The 21,343-nt window shown below is 42.5% G+C and overlaps 1 protein-coding gene across 1 annotated transcript in view; it reads left to right on the forward strand.

Moving 5' to 3' along the window:
* Window positions 1-218: 218 nt before the first annotated feature.
* The window catches only part of RSPO2 (R-spondin 2), a 179,601-nt gene continuing 158,476 nt past the window's right edge, over window positions 219-21,343 (forward strand). Inside the window, exons 1-2 of the mRNA XM_066264630.1 lie at window positions 219-584; window positions 970-1,230. Coding sequence (XP_066120727.1) covers window positions 1,137-1,230 — 94 coding nt within the window. The 5' untranslated portion in view covers window positions 219-584; window positions 970-1,136. The remainder of the gene's footprint in view (window positions 585-969; window positions 1,231-21,343) is intronic.

Below are 21,343 nucleotides of genomic sequence, written 5' to 3' on the forward strand. Positions count from 1 at the left end.
CCACTCCAGGAAAGCCCGGAGAGGACTCGCTTGGGGTTAGGCTAGCAGGATTATGTGAGTGCTCTTTAGGACCTCAGGGAAACCGAGAGTTTCTGGCTTTAGGACCCAGGAACTCCGAGGCAGCTTTGACCGAGATGCCGTGGACCACAGCACCACCTACTTATAGAAGCATCCCGAGCCTCAGCCCTGCTGCATCTCCTTCGGAAAGTGCGCTCGCCTCATCCCTTCGGCCTCCCGTGAGCGTTTTGTCTCCCTCCCTCAGCTTAGCTGTGAAGTAGCTGTGGAGAGAGCTCGGGAAACCGCCCAATTGGACAAGGACGCAGAGAGTGAGAGCGGGCGTGCCCCTCGCCAGAGGATCCCAGTTACCGGCGGGGACGCAGCATCCACCGCGCTCCTGCCAGGCGCCGCCAGCCCAGAGGACCCTCCAGGCACTTCGAACCCGCGGTGGCTGCCGGAATCCGGAGTTGCCAGGCGCTCCTGGCGGCGCTCGGCAAACTTTCCCCGAGCCCACGTGCTGGCGAGGCGCCTGGATTCCGGGACCCGGGATGGAGCGCCGCGCCTAGGCACGCCGCACCGGCGGAGACGTAAGTGCTCACGGCTGGCGACCGCCGCGACCGCGGCGCTGGGGTGTCCCACCTCGGGACCAATGGGCGGAAAAGCGCTCCTTTCCCTCCGCGCCCTTGGTGCCTCTGGAGCTCTCTCCTTTCCCTGCAGCGCCGCACACGCCCTTTCCCCCGGGTCGGAACTGGCAGCACCGCGAAGGTTGCTAGTTCACTGATGGTAATCACCTCCCTCTCCAGGTCGCCGACAGCTGAGCTCTCGGGGTTAGGCAGAGCCGTGGCTTCTGCCAGGCGCGAGTTCGCTTCCCCACACCCTCCCCTTCATAAGTGGGGACGCACGGAGAGGCAGCTGCCTCCCCGGGGCTCTCTCCAACTCCCACCGATCCTGTTTCTCCTTCTGGTCTCTCAGGTTCAAGGCGGGGAGATGCTGACCGCGCGTAACTGACCAGTGCAGGCCCCCGGCTACGGGCGACTTTCCCCCGGCGTCTTCCCCAGCAGTGGTCAGCGCCGGCTCCTCGGATGAGCCCTCCAGTTCCCCGACTTTGAGAGGCTTCCCTCCCCCGCCCGACCGCCCAGATGCAGTTTCGCCTCTTCTCCTTTGCCCTCATCATCCTGAACTGTATGGATTACAGCCACTGCCAAGGCAACCGATGGAGACGCAGTAAGCGAGGTGGGTCCTACTCCGCCGGAGGTGCGTGACGCGGGGGGCTGGTCGCGGCGCTCACTCACTCCCTGGCTCGGAGGGGGCAGGACAGTGCCCGCCAGCCCGCACTCGCTCCCCACTTTCCGGGCGCGGAACCCTGCAGATAGCTCTGTCTTTGCTGTCCTCGGAAGGTGCGGCGAACCGGAGCGAGACGCGCGGAGAGCCGGGTGAGCCCGGCGTTCGATGGGCGCCTGGGGCTAAGTGGTGTGGTCCGTGCCCTCGTTCGCTGCCGTCCTTCCACTCTGAATTCTTTCAGTCTCATTTCTTACATTACCTGGCACTCAGTTTTCTTGTTCTGTTTTCTTTGTCTTTCTTTTTATTTTTTTGGCCGTCACCCCTTTAGCTAATCGGCATCTACCTTCCCCACGCACGTGCGCCCCAAACCGTGAGCCCAGAGCGCTTTGAACCCGGCCCTGCTAGCAGCCTGTGTGCGCGTGTGTAACCGAGAGGGCGCGGGAGAGCGTCTCGTAGGAGTACCAAGCTGAGATGGAGAACCCGCATTTCCAGGAAAGGGGCATCATTGATCTCTTTTTCTGGAACCTGCGACTAGATGAGTCACTGAACTTTCTGCATTGAGCAGTAACTCCGGAGCAGCTTCTCCGGGGAGCGCTCGCCTGCAGAGTGATGTTTTGGGGACAGGCCGGACTTTGTCCTCTCCATTTACTTCCCTCAGCAAAGCAGCTATTTCTGTGAGACGTTTCTGTTCGCAATGAAATTCACTCGAGGCTTTTTAACCGCTCCCTCCCTTTCCATCACTTGTGTGCGCTGCGGAAAAGGCGAGTGGAAGCCTCCAGAAAGGTTTTAGAGAGCTAGCTTTCCTGCAGATTTCGTGCGCCAAGTTCTGACTCTGAGCCCTGCTGTGGCTGTAGCTAATCCAACTACGTTTTTCAGGAAGAGCCGCTAAACACAATTAAGTCTTCTGCGGGATTTAAACAACCCCCCGCGCCACCTCCTTTACACCTTGCATTACCCACTCAGGGAAGGTGCACAGCAGCCCCTCAGAACTATCTAGCAATTTGGGCATTTGCGCAGTTAGCATTTGTGTTGAGGTGAACAGATCTTGAGTTTTCTGGGCTATAAACTTCTCACTCGACCTGTGATGTGATTTGTTTATAACTCGTTTTATGGAACCTCCAGCCCTGCATCCAGATTTTGGAGAGAGCTCTTCGCGCCCTAATTTTTCAGTTTTTTAGGAAGTCGTGGAGCTGTACCTCCCCAAAGGGCTGGAATTTGGCCTGCCCAAGGGCAGAGCTCGAGATGAGATAAATGAAGGTGGTGAGCAACTTCAGCAGCCTCAGTTCAATTGACACTGCAGGTCTGTGGTTTGTAAGGATATTCCCCCCCCCCTTTCTCTCTCTCGCCCTCTTTCTTTCTCATGACTGACATTTGGAAAAATGCTTATTTTCAGAAATTATTTTGCATAAAAATACTAGGGAGAAATTTCTCCTAGAGGCCACAAAAGTTTGATATTGATATTAGTCTTGGAAACGTCCCTTTCTGTCTCCCTCCTCTCTACTCCTCCCAACTGGTTCCTTCCTCCACCCCAGTGTTTTCTTTCGAGGTATTATTTGGTTGAGTTGGCAATTTTTGATTACACTGTGGTCAACAGTGTTTAAAGAGGCTTTTCCTCCTCTTATAAGCAGAAGCTGCAGTCTAGTTGGTTGAAAAAACTCAAGTGCTTAGACTTTGAGCAATATATCAAAAACCCATTGCCAAGTTCTTGTTAGCAGACTGTTTAATTCAGGGATGTCTTTCTGCCTGTCCGGTTGTGGTTAAGCAGGGGAGAGTCAAGCATAATTTTTCAGCAGAACTTAATGTGGAGATGCTGTCTGGTTGAGAATGACATTACAGCACTCCTGCGGCCAGAAGCGATACTGCATGCTTTACTCCCTGGTGCCATCTCTAAAGCTCTGTCTATGCCTTCTTAGGTATCTGAGGCAAACCTATTTATTTCAAAGCTGCTTTAGCAAAATCTCATATTCTCTTCATCCTCCTCTGTGCTCACATTTAGAAACCAGTTGTAAAGCGTGCAATAGTAACTTTTGCTAAATCAACTTTTCAATTTAATAAAATTCAAATGCCTTCAAGTACATGTGAATTGGTAAAGTTGTAAAGAAAAAAAAAATTCTATCAGTGTTACCCTCCCCCCCTTTCTTAACAGATGTCCCCTCCCAAATCCCAAGTTTCTGGCTAAAATAACTGCGGTCCTTAAAAGTGACCACACTATCTGTGCCAACAAAGGGTGTACTGTGTTTTTAATTAAAAGTGGAACTACTTAAAGGGCTGGCCAGACAGTGTAGGGTGATAGTAGCTATTCTGCTTTGCAAGGAAGCTTAAGAATTGCATTGTGAGAGTATTGAAATGAATAGAGATCTAACTCAGGTTGTGTGAATTGTTCCTCTTCACAAACTTAAGCTGGTTTTAATTGATCTCATGTCCACTGATTGATCCTACATCAATTGTTGCGCATACCAAACAATTGGCTTTCCCCAAGGAGATTGATTTGAATTAGTTCCTTGGTGAATGCTTGACTACTAGCCAAGTCATGTCAGCAGTGACAGTTGACATTCTAGAGCCTATTGTGGTACAAACATTTTCCCCCTTTTCCCTTTGTTTTTGATACCGGCAGTTAAATATTACTTTCCAGGAAGAAAAGTGATTAGTACCTTTAAAAAAAAAAAAAAGGTGTCGTGGCTCAGAAGATCAGTTCTATTCTTGGCTTTGTGCTATGATGTAGGCAGCAGCGATACCAGGATTGGTTAGCTTCATGCCTGGGACCTGATACTTTTATATATATTTTTTTCATATTCCATCTGCAAATAATCAAACCTTCACTGTGGAGCATTCTCAGAACTTCTTTGGCATTATGTTTAGTCTGCTTTATGATCTCAGATGCGCTATAATATCATTTTCTTAATGAAATAAAATTCTTGGCAGAGATCAGATCATTTAGTCAGTTAAAATCATTGCATCCAGTCTGGAATAGAGACCAAATATATCATTTAACTCTGTGTTTTATTTCAAAATAGAGCTAAGAGGATTTAGAGAATAGAATGCTGACCTTCCTACTTTGGGACAGACCTTTGTATGGGGCAGACCCTCATAAGCGACATCCACTAACCTTTCTTCCCCTTAGTTAGAAACAAATTCATAAAAAAGTGCATTTGATAAACACTGATAGAGTCTGCCAACAATAATTTTTAAAGTTAATTAGGCACAAACGCAATACTGAGAAGGAATATCTTGTTGAGGAGAGACACATGTCAGCATTTTGAAAAGCTGATTGACAACTCTTATGTTATCTACATATTAACCATCTAATTCATTGGTCCCCTAACCCACCTCCTGTTTCATGCATAGTCATTATTAGCTACTGTTAACCCCTGCTGCCTGGATCTGCCTTGGGACCTCTCATGACTTATTTGTATGGTAAACTGGGATACTTGATTCATTTTATTTTATTTTTTTGGAATGGTTGTAAGCCACATTTTAGGATGATTTACTAAAAAGTGGATAGACAAATCACAACTTTATTATAGTCACCTGGGATTTCTTCAGCTTGGTACATAGTGACTTATTTTTTCTAAAAAACAGCTCTTTCATTCTATTTATATTTTCAGTCACATTTTAATCAGGGCTTTCTGAAAATTTCTTGATAAAACTTTTAGAAGTAGCCATGCCCCCAAACCTATAATTGGTGTTTCTGGTGGTCTGATGGTAGGGGGGACATGGTGTGACAAGTGCTTCCTTCTGTAGTATTTTTCTTACTGAAGTGTGGAACATCTCATTTTCCTGAGATTAGATTTGGCTTCTTCTGTGAAACTGAAGTATTTATCACAAACAGTGTGGTGTGTTTCTGGCAATTGAGGTTGGTAAAAAAAAACCACAAAAAAAAAAAAAACCCAAAACAAAAAACAAAAGAACTTTTTCTCTTAAACCTTATAGGGCTAAATTAATTTGTATCTTTAAAACTTGAATGAGATTTGAAGATATTTGGTTTTATGAGTACTTTGAGTGACGCTTATTCCTCACAGTATTCTTTCAAAATACAAAATGGCACATGGAACATATTAACCTGCACTTAAATGTAAAAGCTTCAAAATACATTTTGTATGCTTACTTTCTTTAAGTTCCAGAATATTTCAGAAAAGCTGATGCGATGTTTAATTTTGCAACATAAACATGTTCTTTCTTTTCTTTTGTTCTCTTTTGTTAATGGGCTGCTTTTTCTTCCAGCATAATTTTGACCTTTTCTGGCCGGTGTTTTACCAGTGTACACAGGCCAGAAAGTTGCTGTCCCCCAACCAACATCTTATTTAGCTACTGGAATTTGGAAGTGATTCACACTAGGTGACACTCCCCCCAGCCCTCCATTTAATCCTGGCTTTCTTTAGCTGCTCTTAAAACCCAGCTTGGGTAGAATCCAATATTTACTGAAATCACAAGTTGGAAGTGACACATCTAACTCCTTGATGCAAAACTACCTCTTGATTTAGTCAGAGACTAACTGGACGGTTTATGGTTTGTCTAGTCTACTTTTTACTTCTTTCCTTCCAACCAACTGCCTTTTAATCCTTTTTTCCTTCCTGGAAATAAGTACTCTTTTCTTTCCTGAGGCCAGGAAATAGATGATAAACATCATTTGATATATCACTTGATAACCACTCTGCTGAAAGGAGGTGGTAAAATTCTGGGGTGAAGATAAAGTTGTAAACTTCCTATATTTTCCCCAGACTCTCACGATGTTCATTATTTTTTCCTATGATCTGCATCAGTCAAGGACTGACCCTAGGTCAATACAGTGATCCATATCCATATTTTATAAGTTTTCATTGTTTTAGCTGGATTAGAGATGGAGGGTGCTAATTAATACTGAAGTACACATGTTACAGATGGAACTATATATGTGATAGGGAATGTAGCTATACATGCATGTAGATATGTGTGAATTTTTAGATGTGGGGGTGTGTGTCGAGAAGAGGGGGTGGGGATGATACGACTATAAGGGATTGGGTTTTTGAAACTAAAAGGATTTTCACTGATCTTTCTCAGTTCTTGTTTTCTTTCCGTCTTTCTCTCAGGATGACAGACAGGACTGGACCGGGCAGGGGCAGGAGGAAGAGGAGAGGCAACGAGGAGGGAAAGACAGGACATTTCCAGTTTTTCCAAGGCCAACCCTCTTCTTCCTTCCTCTAGGACCTTTCTTTATCAGTCACCTGTCGCTGTCCCCAGTCCTAAAATTCTTAATTTTCTTCTTTCCCATGTTTTCCAGTCTCTTCCCACGAGGCGCCCCCCACCCCTCCTTCTCTTACTTAATAATTCTCTCTCATTCACATTTCGATCTGTCAGTCTTGCTTCTGCCTCCATCATTTTACTGAAAGTGTTCTCTTTATGGTCATCCATACCCCAAACTCACCTCCTGCTAACTCCATTGACATCGGTCCAGCATCCCTTACTCCCTGCTCAGGAGATAAAAGAGAAAGGGAGTCTCTTTCCTAGGCTGGTGACTCCACTCTGTCGTTTGGCATCCTCCATTCTGCCTGCTTCTCTTCATAGGTCCCCTCATTCGGAATAGGCATAGGCTTGTATTTCTTTATTTTCTCCCTCGGAATTTTACCCAGCCCTATACCCTGAGCTGTTCTTTCCATGTAGAGTCCTTCAACTCAAGCTCCAACTTTTTCTTTTTTTTTGGAATGAATGATTTTCTTTGAGCTTCAGAATATATTAGCCTCTGACTTCCCACTTCTGTCACGTGGACTGATATTCTCTGCATCTTCATAAATGGATAGATAGCCCATGTCATGCACACTCAACCTTGACAACTTGTTTCCCCTTGAATGCCCTCTCCCAAATACGTCTCTGCCTGTGTTCTTATTTTGTAGCTCCGACCCTCACTGAGTTCTCACCTCCCAGCATCCACTTCTTCCTCACTCCATTCTTGACAATGCTGCCACGTTGACATTTTCTCACCCGCAGATCTGATCATGTTCTTTCTCTGCTGATAAACCCAAACTTCCCAGGCCTCCATATTGACTGCACAGGAAAGGCCAGTCTTTTTGCCCTGTATTCAGGGGTTCCCCACCATCTGACCACAGGTGTTTCTCACTGCCTACCACCTCTGAAAGCACTGTATGCATAAGCTATACCCAATTACTTCATTTGCGACCACACCATGTGTTCTCATGTTGATGAAGAGGTGGTAGTCCACACCTAAAATGTCACTGCCTCATGAAGCCTTTCTGGAATATTCCGCCATTTTTCTGAGGTCAGAATTAATTATTCCCTCAGTTTTTTCTTAGCTTTATTGCTACTCTCAAAGAATTCTTATTTTTGCTTTTATCCTGGTTATTTTTTCCTTATTGTCTTATTATTATTAATATGTCTTATTATTGCTATATTTTAAGATCCTGTATGGTAAAATATTTGGCATATCCTTTTTAATACTCCCCAAACCAGGCCTAAAGAGGGGTTTCTCCACACATTGTGGCTGAACAAAAAGTCATTGACAGTGAGATTTTGTTGTTTGCCCTTAAAGTAATTTTGGTGACTTAATGAAAACAATTTTTTTTAAATTGAATATCTTTGCACATAGTTGCACTTTGAGTGAGTGGTTAGATAATAGGATAAACTCATAGTTTAGTATTCTTCTTTAGAGTTTAAAGACAATAACAAAAATCCACTGAGGTATAAAAGCATCCCAGCCCAGTCTTTATTTTGAAGTCTCTCCTCATAACCTTTAGAATTTCATAGTATTAGTGCCTATTTGTGTATCCGTATGTGTGTTACATGCCGTTGAGTCGCTCCCACTCCTGACAACCCTGTGAATAAGTGGTGTCCCCAATGCCCTACCCTACACAGCCCTACTCAGCTCCTATACATGCATGCCTACAGCTTCTGTTATGTAGTCTTTTATCTACATGTTTATTATTTGAATGATAAAGTATATCGAATGACAGGTGCATTTGGGGCAAGGTAGGGTAAACTCTGTGGGGGTAACCAATATTTTAAAAACACTTCTGTTGGAGAAAGAATCAATAAGAGATTTTTGGTAGTCCCCAAATATTTTGCCCTTATAAATATTAGGGGAAAATAAAAGAGGTATTTATCTTCTTAAAAGGCAATCATATTTAATAACAGATAAATTAGTGCAGAAAAATATTCAATCTGCATTTTTCTGAGAGAGAGAGAGAGAGAGACAGGAAGGGAGAGAGATGAGAAGCATCAATTCTTTGTTGCAGTTCCTTAGTTGTTCATTGATTGCTTTCTCATATGTGCCTTGACCGGGGCGCTTCAGCTGAGCCAATGACTCCTTGCTCAAGCTAGAGACCTTGGGCTCAAGCCAGGGAGCATGAGGTCATGTCTATGATCCTATACTTAAGCCAGCAACCCCATGCTCAAGCCAGCAACCTCCAGGTTTTGAGTCCTCAGCATCCCAGGTGTATTCTCTATCCACTGTATCACCACCTGGTCAGGTTCAATCTGTATTTTTATGTTTATGACTTTAGTAGAAATTAGCTATGTAGAGATATCTGTGAAAGGCACAGTTGTGTGTGTGTAAGTGTGTGCATGTGTATTTTAGAACACGTTCTTCTGTAGGTGTGAGTAGACTACATAGTTTTCTGTGTTGTGCCTTCCAGGAGAGCACTGACATTTAATTATGCTTTGAAAGAACTGAGATGTATAAGAAAGATGAGCTGCTTACTGAAATTAATAATTTTAAAAACGAACAGTTAATTTGAAGAGACGTAGAACTAGAATTCTATCTTCCTAAATTTTGGGGGTTTTCTTGCACAGTTTCAACATAAATATTATTTTTTTAAAAAGGAAAGAGCCTGATCTGTGGTGGTGCAATAGATAAAGTGTCGACCTGGAAACACCGAGGTCACTAGTTCGAAACCCTGGACTTGCCTGGTTAAGGCACATATGGGAGTTGATGCACCTCCCCCTTCTCTCTCTCTCTCTCTTTCTCTCTTTCTCTCTTTCCCCTCTCTAAAATGAATAAATAAAATCTTAAAAAAAAAAAAAAGGAAAGAAATCACCTTTGTATCCATTCAAAAGTTCTTTGGTCCAGACTTTTATTCAGCCTTGGAACTAAGTACAATTTACAATTATGCTAATAATATAACTGATATTTAGTAACTGAGGGCTGGGAGGGTGGTTTAATTGAGGTGTATGACCATAAGTATGATCTGGTAAATTTGCATATCAATATTGCTAAATTTTTTATTTTTTTTTAAAAAATTATTTTTTATATAAATTCAAGGAACCTCTTTTATTCTGGTATTCCAGTAGCCAGAGCAAATGTGTGTGTGTCTGTGGATGCATGCTCATGCAGGTTGTGTGTGTGTATATATATATTTATATATCTATCTATCTAGGTATCTATCTATCTATCTATCTATCTATCTAGATAGTATTTTATGTAAACACACCTATGTTTATTTTAACCATCAGAATATGATGAAAATAACCAATCAAGAATAGAAGAAAGCTATTAAATATTTCACTTATGTTTTGTTTTCTGTATTTTTCTGAAGTGAGAAACGGGGAGGCAGAGAGACGGACTCCCTCATGTGCCTGACTGGATGCACCCGACATGCCCACTAGGGGGCGATGCTCTGTTGCAACTGGAGCCATTCTAGCACCTGAGGCAGAGGCCATGGAGCCATCCTCAGTACCCGGGCCAACTTTGCTCCAATAGAGCCTTGGCTGTGGGAGGGTAAGAGAGAGATAGAGAGAAAGAAGAGGGGGAGAGGTGGAGAAGCAGATGGGTGCTTCTCCTTTGTGCCCTGGCTGGGAATCGAACCAGAGACTTCCACATGCCGGGCCGACGCTCAACCACTGAGTCAGCTGGCCAGAGCTAAATATTTATTATATTTACTCTAGCATAGAGAAACTAATTATAGGTATCTTTCCCCCCTATGTAGTTGTTTTGGGAGAGCCTTTGCAATTTACTTAAAACCTTTCAATTTTCATCACCTGCTTGAGGATATTCAGTGCACTTATAAAACAGAGTTAGGTTTGCTCAGCACAGCTCTTGCGAGGAAGCTTTCCTAACTTGGGCTCCAGAGGTGCAGGCAGGGTTTTTGTGTCTCCTGAAATTAGAAGTAAAATCCTTTCTGCTATTTTCTTTAGGGGGGTAGGGGAATAGAGAAAGGATCTAGAACTTTTACTGAATTATCAAAGTGGCCCATGGTTCATTTCATTCCTTCAACAGGTTAAGAAGCATTGGTTAAAGAAATAGGAGGTAACCTTAATTTGCATGACTGCCAATGGCTGCTTCATGTTGACACAGAAGTTCTCTAAATTTATTTTCTGAGTGTGGTTTTCTAGCCATTTGCCATGTGTATACTTCGCAATCTAAGGACACATTGAAAGCACTATCCTGAGATTTATTTTAGTAAATACTTACTTGGCTAATACTCCTTCCTCAAAGACAATAGTTGTTAAACTCTCCATTTCCCTAAAAAGTTTATAAAAGTACAAAATAAATAGACAGAATAAGGGGTCTGTTAAAACTTCTCATATGGTCTAATTTATATCTCATTAACAAAACTATAATATAGAGTTTTAGAAATCTCTGTTGCAACCTTCCAGCTGATGCCATATGGTGCTGGCATTGGTGTGACTTGTGTGTTTCACAATGCCAGTTCATAGACTGCTCAGAACCAGGCTGAGCACTATTCACTTCTGGCCAAGTGGGCTTCCACTAGAACTGCTGGGTCAGCCCAGTGAGATTTTTCAGTAGTGAGGGCCTTACCTCTTACCTATTGCTGGAGGCAGCTTGCCACGCAGCCGCTCCGCAGTTGAAATGCTCAGACCGATAGAGGGCGCACTCTGCATTCTTTTCCTTGTGCTTTGTTCTCTGGAGCTCTGTAGGATCTGTGCTTACTTTGCTTTGCCCTGTAGGTCCAGGTGGCAAATCTGCTCTGCTTTCTCTGGTAAAAATGATGTCCCCATCATCTTGATATCCTCACTGACAGTGAAAGATTCAGTCTGACTGTGCAATTCAGGTGTTGGTCCCTAATCTTTTTTAATAAGACCCTCTCATCAGAAGGCAAATTTGACCAATCTCTCAGTTTTAATATCTGGAAGGCAGATAGTAAAGCTAGAAATTGCATTAACTTCGAGATGGAGTCCAGCTTCTGTAGCCAATTAGAAAACATTAGTTGTTTTTTTTTTTAAAGAATTCCCCCCCCCATAAAAATGCATGCCTAAAAAATTAAGCAACTGATAAAATTTTGGAGTTGCCCAACAATTTCAATTTCATACTTCCCAATTGTTTGCCAAATTCTTTAATCTTTATGGAAAAATATTTCTTTCCACAAATCACTGTTTAGCTCTTTGAGAATGGGGAAAATTGTCTGACTTTATTTAAAAAATCCAGAGTTTATTTTTTTTTAATTTTTTTTACAGAGACAGCGAGAGTCAGAGAGAGGGATAGATAGGGACAGACAGGAATGGAGAGAGATGAGAAGCATCAATTATCAGTTTTTCGTTGCAACACCTTTAGTCATTGATTGCTTTCTCATATGTGCCTTGACCGTGGGCCTTCAGCAGACCGAGTAACCCCTTGCTCGAGCCAGCGACCTTGGGTCCAAGCTGGTGAACTTTTGCTCAAACCAGATGAGCCCGCGCTCAAGCTGGCGACCTCGGGGTCTCGAACCTGGGTCCTCCGCATTCCAGTCAGACGCTCTATCCATTGCGCCACCGTCTGGCCAGGCAATTTTTTTTTTTAAGTTTTTCTCCCCACTCATGTAATAAAGTCTGACATTTAAAAATTCTCTGGTCCCGTGTATGCTGTTTTTGGATGCCTCTTCTTGTCAAAGCTGGTTTTTAGTACTGGGAGATCTGAGCCATATCATCTTTAACTTGCATCTAGTGTATCATACTGCTTTATTTTCAAGACCAGGTTTCAGTGTAGTTGAATCACAGTTGAGTTAGTGTTCCGATGACCATGTGACATATCCTATGTCCATCACCCCCATAAATATAGACCTTTGGGTGGGTAACTGTGGTATTTGTGGTGTTTGTTTTCTCAGCTCTCCCACTGTCATAATTGGTCTTTGAAGACTCTCCACTGAATGAGAAAACTTGGCAGCCTAGAGGATCAGGAAGGGCTGTACTGGGGCTCCCAGGTGACCATCCTTAAATATGAATTAAGGCAGTTCTAGTCTTTAACTCATCATGTCCTCTGGGTGGTTCTTGTAGGTGAAAGATTACTTTGTGAAAATTAATGCTAATATGACACATTGCTTCTTGATATTTTAGAGGTTCACTTTGTTTAGATAGAAAAGTATGTGTGTGTTTAAGGGCCAGGTTTATAGAGGAATTTTAAGGGACCCTTGGGTGCTAGTTCTAGGCTCCTCTAAGTATTTATAAGGAAGTAGCAAAACAGCTGTAGGTTGTATGATTGGAATGAGCAAACTAGCTTAAACATTTTTTTTATTTATCCAAAGATCTGGACATCTGTTTAATGCTTTGAGGGAAATCAGGCCTATCTATAGCATTCCCTCTATTGGTGAAAGATACTTTGTGGTCACCCTCCTTCCACCAACTTAGTGTAGTGGAGAAACTTTGTTAGGGTCAAGAGACTAAGTAATTAGAAAAACCAAATGTTGTTTGATAGTGGACAGTGGTGGTTCCCAGAAGCACCATTAGTGGGTTGAGGTTAGTTTGTTCTAGAGTTAGGGAAGCCAGTCATACCACTCTGGGTGGCCAGTAAGTCATGCAGTCAGTGGCTGGTGTGATTCTTGACTGAATGCTGTCAATTATGAAGTAGTTCTTTGTCCTTCCTTTTAAATAATACTATCCTGAAAATTGATCTAGGGTTTGGAAATTGTCCCTTGAAAACGGATTGCCCCAAATTATGAATTTGTTGCAGTAATTTGTTCCCTTATGCAGAAGTAAAAATAGTTATTTGTAGCCACTATGGGTGATCTCAATATGATTTTGATTTGAAAGTGGCTCAAGTGAATAATAACCGTTCTAAAGGCTTTGGCAAGCTTCAAGTAGTCATCTTCGTGTTGAATTCCAGAGAAAGATTTGAAGAAATGGTGCAGGCTGGACCTTGAAGGGGGAAGAAAGAGAAGGAGCAAGGTCATTCCTTTTTTTTTTTTTTTTTTTTTTTTGTATTTTTCTGAAGCTGGAAACTGGGAGAGACAGTCAGACAGACTCCCGCATGCGCCTGACCGGGATCCACCAGGCACGCCCACCGGGGGCGATGCTCTGTCCACCAGGAGGCGATGCTCTGTCGTGACCAGAGCCACTCTAGCGCCTGGGGCAGAGGCCAAGGAGCCATCCCCAGCGCCCGGGCCATCCTTGCTCCAATGGAGCCTTGGCTACGGGAGGGGAAGAGAGAGACAGAGAGGAAGGGGGGGGGGTGGAGAAGCAAATGGGCGCTTCTCCTATGTGCCCTGGCCGGGAATCGAACCTGGGTCCCCCGCACGCCAGGCCAACGCTCTACCGCTGAGCCAACCGGCCAGGGCCATGGGTCATTCCTTTTTAGACTAGAGTCCTGTCATATAGGAAAAGGATATGATTTATTCTACCTTTTGGAATTAAGGCAAAATGAAGGAAGCTCATAGAAAATTAGAGTTTATATTTAGGAAACTAGCCATTAATGGAAAAGACCTGTTCTTGATGCCCTGAATCTTTGGAAATTGTCTGCCCACAGGAGAGGATATCAACTAAGAAATTTGTAAAGCCAGTGACTATTGAACGTAGAGGGACCTCTAATGACCATTCACACTGTAAGAGCCACAGTGAGCACATCTGTAATACATCTGGCATCTCATAGGTATTTAAATAGCAATTCTTGTTGACAACTATTCAGTCTCAAATTATATGAGTCTTGCCTTCCTCAATAAAAAAAACTAAACAAAATTGCTTGGATTCTATATCATGCCTGAGAGTCGTTATTTTAAACTTTAGTAATAAGTAATATTTATAGATATTGATGCTTAATCTGAAATTTTATGAAGAAAAGAAGCCTTTAAAAATTCTTACATGATCATGATGTCAATTTCTAGAATGTTTCATTGTAATAAAGCCTGAGATTTCAGTGCAATAAACACCACGGCTTATGTCAAACAAATATTTTACTTTTTTTTTTTAAATTTTTTATAATTTTTACAGAGACAGAGAGTCAGAGAGAGGGATAGACAGACAGGAATGGAGAGATGAGAAGCATCAATCATCAGTCTTTCGTTGAGCGTTGCAACACCTTAGTTGTTCATCGATTGCTCCCTCACATATGCCTTGACTGCGGGCCTTCAGCAGACAGAGTAACCCCAGCAGACCGAGTAACCCCTTGCTGAGCCAGCGACCCTGGGCTCAAGCCAGTGAGCTTTCTGTGCTCAAGCTGGCGACCTCGGGGTCTCGAACCTGCGTCCTCCGCATCCCAGCCCGACGCTCCATCCACTGCGCCACTGCCTGGTCAGGCAATATTTTACTTTTTAAAAGGGGTTACAAGGCTAGAAGATAAAGAAGCGTTTTACAAAAATCCATTAATAATAATACCTAGCACTCATGAAAAATCTGTTTTGACAAGGTAGAGAAATGCAGGTATATTATTGCATGCTATTTACTTGAGTTATGTTTGTTAGAGAGGGGTGAGTAATGGACTGATGTCAATTTTGAGGTTAGCTTCTGGTGCAGTGAAGGACTCTCTCTTCAGCCTTGTTTGGAACACTATTTATTTTCTTAATGATTTGGTTGAAGACAGATGGCCTGCCAACCACACTTTTGCATATTATGAAGTTGAATAGGACATTTAAAATATTGTTTGGTGACAAAAAGATCTTGATGGCTGGGAACAACAGGATGAATTTATAAATGAAAAATGCAAAGTTTAGCCCTTAGGATCAAGGAACCAATTATGGGCCCTGGCCAGTTTGATCAGGACACACAGAAAAGCGACCATCTGCTTCTCTCTCTCACCCTTTCCCCCTTCTCTCTCTCCTCTTCTCCCATAGCCAGTGGCTTGATTGGCTTGAGTAACAGCCCCAGGTGCTGAGGATAGCTTGTTTGGTCTGAGTGTGTCAGCCTCAGGTGCTAAAAATAGCTCAGTGATTTAAGCATCAGTCCTAGACAGGGGTTGCCCTGTGAATCCCAGTTGGGGTGCATGCAAGAGTCTGTCTGTCTCCCCTCCTCTCATTTAAAAAATGAAAAAAAAAAAAAAAAGGAACCAATTTTGGAAGAATAGGATGTTTGAGATGAGGGATTTTCATTGATTTTTGACACATCCTGAGGGTTATGATGTGATGTTGTGACAAAAAGAAATTGGAGCGTTAAGAGAAGTATTTACCATGCCTCCAGAATGAGGCATAGGAAGATCCGCAGCCCACACTAGTGTTCTGTTCTAGGTGTCATTGCTTTCAGATTGCATACGCAGCACACGTGCTAATGTTGGGTTGGTTTCCTAAGGCTGCTGTAAGAAACTACCACACGCTGGGTGGCTGAAAGCACCAGTTAATTTTCTCACAGTTCTGGAGGCTAAAAGTCCAAAATCAAGGTGTCGGCAGGTCTATGTTCCCTCTGAGACTGGAGTGGAGGGTCTTTCCTTGTCTCTTCCAGCTTCGGTGGCCCCAGGTGTCCTTAGCATATGGCAGCCTAACTCTAATCTCTGCCTTCATTTTCATTTGCTATCTTCTCTTTGTGTTGGTCTCTTTCCTTATCACGATACCGGTTAGATTCAGTTAGGGCCCACTGTAATGACCTCATGCTAACTTGATTACATTTGCAAAGGGCTTATTTTCAAATAAGGTCACATTCCCGGGGGCTAGAGGTTTGGACTTGAGTATGTATTTTCAGGGAACATGGTACAACCCCTAGCAAGTCCCAACCTGCATTAGACCCTGTAGTTTCTTTAAGTTCTCATTTTATTTTCACAGCAACCCTGTGAATAAGTATTATTATTTTTATTTTTTATTATACTATAATAATAATTAGGAGAAGTAGTGAAAGAAGTAGTAGTGAAGGTAATAGAAGTAAAATAATTAGAAGGACCATTGCATAGAGCCACACAGACTGTACTGGATGCAAAGTATGGCGCTAATGCTGCCCCCTGGGCTTGTGTACCCAGTGGCTCTGTGGGTGGGGATGCTTTGGATATGGTTTATAAGTGAGTAGGGTTTGGACAAGAAGACTTCAAGCTTTTCTGTGTTCCCGAAGTTCTACGACATTGTGTGAATCCGAAGAATCACTGGAGTATGTTTATTACCACTTCAATTAAAACCACGAATCAACAGGGCTTCTTGTTCAGCTGAAGCTGAGCGGTCTGTTTCCTGTTGAAACTTAGTGTTCTCCAGCGGCTGTCAGCACCCTGTATGGGACATCACTGTGATGGTAATACTGTCTCCTGCACATTGCTTCTGGTGGCAGAGTTGTCTTACATTAGCTTTCTCTGATTTTGAATATCATATACTATTGGCATTGCCTAGGAGCTTGATCTAGTCATACTTGTGTGCTATCTATAAAGGGCTAGTAAGAACATTCTTTTTAAATGTTCTCACATTTTAAATGTGAAAAGTGTCAAACATACAAAAAAGCAAAGAGGAATAGTATGGTGACTTCTCTACATCCATCCCCCAGATTGATCAACTATTGAGACTTTGCAGCATGGGCCTCATTTGTCCTTTATCTTCTTTTCTATGTTGTATTGTTTTGTTATAAAGCAAATCACAGGTGCTTTTACCTGATGTATTTCTGAATGTATTTCTTGCAAATATGATGATTCCTTGGTAACACATCTTAATCAGTATATACTCAAACTTTATCAATTGCCTCAAAAATGTCTTCACACAGCTGGGAAGTGTGAATCAGTCTTCATGTAGCAGGCACTCCTGGCACTTGGTTGATGCGCCTTTTAAGATCCTTTGATTCAGAAGCAGGCCTTTCCCACCCATCTTCCCGGGCCATTGACTTACTGAAAACAACCCAGTCAGTTTTCTGCAGAATCTCAAACATTCTGTGTAGGGAGCCACTGCGTCTGAATGAGCCCAGCCCACGTGCATCTGAGAGCAGAGGAAGGGCCTGCCTCAGCCTTGAGTGACCTGGCAGGGCAAGGCGCTCACTGAAACAACTTGAAGGCTATTCATGGCACTGACGCCAAAAGCAGGGCCAGTGGTGACAATGGATAGAGTGTCGGACTGGGATAACAAAGGACCCAGGTTTGAAGCCCCAAGAGATCGCCAGCTTAAAAACAGGCTTGGGGTCATTGTGTCTCCATCAGAGCACAGTGTCCCACCTGGCCCACACTTGAGCTGTGTCTCTGTGTTTGCCTTCATCCCCCGTCGCACCTACTCAGGTCTTCACATCCCTGTGCTGGTCATGGAAATTCTGGAGTTTTCTGTTTGCTTTCTCAAGGAGGTCATTGTCTTTTTTTTTCTTTTTTTTTAATATGACCTTTGTATTTTCTGTAAACTAGAACCTATCCCTGAAGATTAAATTAGATTTGGGCTCAGCTTTTTGGGCTGGAACACCTCACAGGTGGGGCTGTGTGCTTCATTTTACACCAGGAAGCACCCCACCCATTGCCATTCTTAGTGATGCTAAGATTAACCAGGGGGTGTATGTGGTAACAGCTTGATCCTTCCACTTGAAGGTTCCTATTAACCTTCTACCTAATGGTTTCTTTTGTTGATGATCTTTTTCTGAATCATCAGTTTTCATTAGGATTTGCAAACTAGTGATTTTTTCCCCTAATTTTATTACTTTTACATTTATTAGCTGAAATTGTATTAAAACTCATTTCAGCCATAGAAGTTTTGTTACTATGAAACATAGTTATTATAGGAAAACTAGGCAGTGCACTTAATTCTTCCCCTTTAATTGCCAGTTTTAGAGTATGAAGTTGATCTGTGTCTGGTTGGCCAGAGGATCAACTTCACTACAAGTGAATAAATGCTTTGATTTGTGTCAAACCATAGCCTGTCAGATGGAGGAGGTGAAGTCTTCCAACAGTGAGTTCCTGCTTACTGAAACAGTAGTGGGAGGATGACATCCAAAAAATCTTTTTGGCTTCTGCTAACTAGAATGAAATGCAAACCTTCTGAAAACCTGATTTCTATTAGACATCTTCTGATAATGTTTTCTGTTAACAGCTTTCAGAGAAGCTACTGAGTGAACATACAGTAGCTTCAGTCCGGTGTAATCTGAGGCTCATTGGGTAGAAAAACAGTACTTTGTGCTACTGAAACACTCTCTGGAAGGCTTAGAGAGGAAAGGAAGGAAAATATTTGAGGAGATCAACTGGATGTTGTAGAGTACAAGCAACGTCACCTGAGAAGGATTACAGTTTCCCCACAGCTTGACCTGAATGGCAGCTGGCCACTGAGAATGTGCTCTCCAAACACACCGGTGGTTCGTCTTATTGCACAACAATCTTTAACTTGCAGGCGTATGAAGGAAGGGTCTAGATAATATATGTTTTTAGTGGGTAAGTTGATTTTAGAGGATAGAGAGAGGTGGGTGGGGGGAACGGGAAGCATCAACTTGTAGTAGTTGCTTTTTGTACGTGCTTTGATCGGGCAAGGCCAGGGTTTTGAACTAGCTACCTCACCATTCCAGATTGAAGCTTTAGCCATTGTACCACCACAGGTCAGACGATGGTAAAATTATTAAAAAAAAATTAGCATTTCTCCTACTTTTTAGCTGTAACTGGCTCTTTCAATTACAGAAATCTTTCCTTTATTCATTTAAAAATTTAGCTTATTGCTACTTATAAAGCTACTATCAGTGTAGTTTTTGTATTATCCATTAAAAGATACCATAATATATGCATTTAATAATTCCATTATTTCATGAAATTAAACATTTAATTTACACACATGTCCATAAAGAAGATTAAATTGAAGAGCATATTAGAAATTTTGAATATAAACACATTTAATATATGAGTCCAACAAACCTGTTCTTGGAGAAATACAACATTTATGAAAAAAAAAATGCCTTCCCAGTATTTTTGAGCAAAAAGTATTGAACAGAAAGAAGAAACTGGTTAGAGTGTAAGCCAGGGAGACAGAGCTGGGAATGCACATAGCTTCTTTTCCCAATGGAAGGTTCTGGAGAATTAATTTTTCCCTTCAATATTTAAGAAACCAGATGAGCTACATCCATTAGGGGCTAGTAGTTCATGTCCTTCATACTCCATTTTTCTTTCATTTGATTTTGAAAGTTATTTGGTAATAAACCCCCATATCATTGAGACATTCAGGTGTTTTGTCTTGGAAACAGGTGCTAAAGACTTTACATCATGTTTATAGAAGTAGTTGGTTAAAAAAAGCCTCTAGCTGAGGAGTTGTTTTTTAAATGACTATAAACCAAAATTTATTCATTGTTGGAAATTTGGCAATCAAAACACAGTGAAGAAAACAAAACTAGCGATCATCTTTCCACTCAGTGATAACCAGTTGACATTTTCGTTTTTATCTTTCCAGATGTTTCCTTTTCTTCTACATATACATATGAATTTAAAACAATATATCATAAGCGCATAGTCTTAACTATGTTGATGATATTTATAATGCCCAGATCATAAGTTATTGTTAACCATGTAATTATCAATCCATTTCCTTGTTGTTGGACAGTTACACATCTCGGTATTAAATTTTAGTATTATTGCTAAAGCTCCTATGAACATTCTTGTGTATCTTTTTCCTTAGGAGTCATTGGCAGCACTGATATCACAATTATTACACTATAATCAGTACATTACTATGTGCCAGGCATAGTTCTTCAGGCTATGTATGATGTTGTTTAATCCCCAAATAACCTTGTGAGTTGGGCTCTAGTTCTCCCCTCCTTTTATAGATGAAGCTTAGGGCACAGGAGAGTAAAGCATTTGCCAGAGGTCACAGAACTAGCAAGAGCTAGAATTTCAGTCTAGGCATTTTGACTCAGCCATGGTCTCAGCCACCAAGAAGGAAAGGTAAGGCTTTTGATCTTTTTGTCCATTTTCCTTGAGAATATTATACTGATTTATTCTGTAGATGAGAGATGGTGTGTGTGTTGTCTTGAGCCTTTGAATATATATATATAGATATTAAAAATGATGTATATAGCCCTGGCTGGTTGGCTCAGCGGTAGAGCGTCAGCCTGGCGTGCGGGGGACCCGGGTTCGATTCCCAGCCAGGGCACATAGGAGAAGCGCCCATTTGCTTCTCCACCCCCCCTCCTTCCTCTCTGTCTTTCTCTTCCCCTCCCGCAGCCAAGGCTCCATTGGAGCAAAGATGGCCCGGGGGCTGGGGAAGGCTCCTTGGCCTCTGCCCCAGGCGCTAGAGTGGCTCTGGTCGCAGCAGAGCGATGCCCCGGAGGGGCTGAGCATCACCCCCTGGTGGGCAGAGCCTCGCCCCTGGTGGGCGTGCCAGGTGGATCCCAGTTGGGCGCATGCAGGAGTCTGTCTGACTGTCTCTCCTTGTTTCCAGCTTCAGAAAAATACAAAAAAAAAAAAAAAGATGTATATATATTAAAATATATATACTGAATATATATATTAAAAAATCTGGTTGAATTATTTTTGTTATGACTACAAAAGAAGCATCTCCTTTGTCCCCAAGAAGCTCACTATTTAACTAGAGAGACAAAACATTCTCTCCTACTTTTCCTGGCTCCAGGTAACATTAATATCTACTTAGTTGCTCAACCCTTTATTCCTTGTTTTCGCAGCAGTGCTTGTTATTTCTGTACCGCCTCTCCATATATCTTGAGTGACCCTTCTAAGTCTGTTTCCATTTTGCAGAACAAGTTCTCACCATTTCCCTCCTGAACTGCCTTGGTAGCCTTCCAGCTGCTCGTCCTGTGACCCATTCTCCACAGAACAACCAGAGCAGTTGTTTATAAAACAGAAGTTAGAGCATTTGATGTCACTACTTCAGTGCTATAGTGGACTTCCTTTAGACCTGAAATCAAGCCCATGCTCCTTGCTCAGTCTGGAAGATTCTGTGTGACCTGGTCACTGCTTATTTCCTATTGACCTCTTTCTGTTTCTCAAGCACTAAACTTGTTGCTGCCTCAGGACCTTTGCATTTGCTGCTTGCTCTGTATCTAGGGCAGCAGAGTTCTCTTCCTTCATTTTCTG

This window comes from Saccopteryx bilineata, chromosome 3 (genome assembly GCF_036850765.1).
Source record: "Saccopteryx bilineata isolate mSacBil1 chromosome 3, mSacBil1_pri_phased_curated, whole genome shotgun sequence".
Taxonomy (NCBI): Eukaryota; Metazoa; Chordata; class Mammalia; order Chiroptera; family Emballonuridae; genus Saccopteryx; species Saccopteryx bilineata.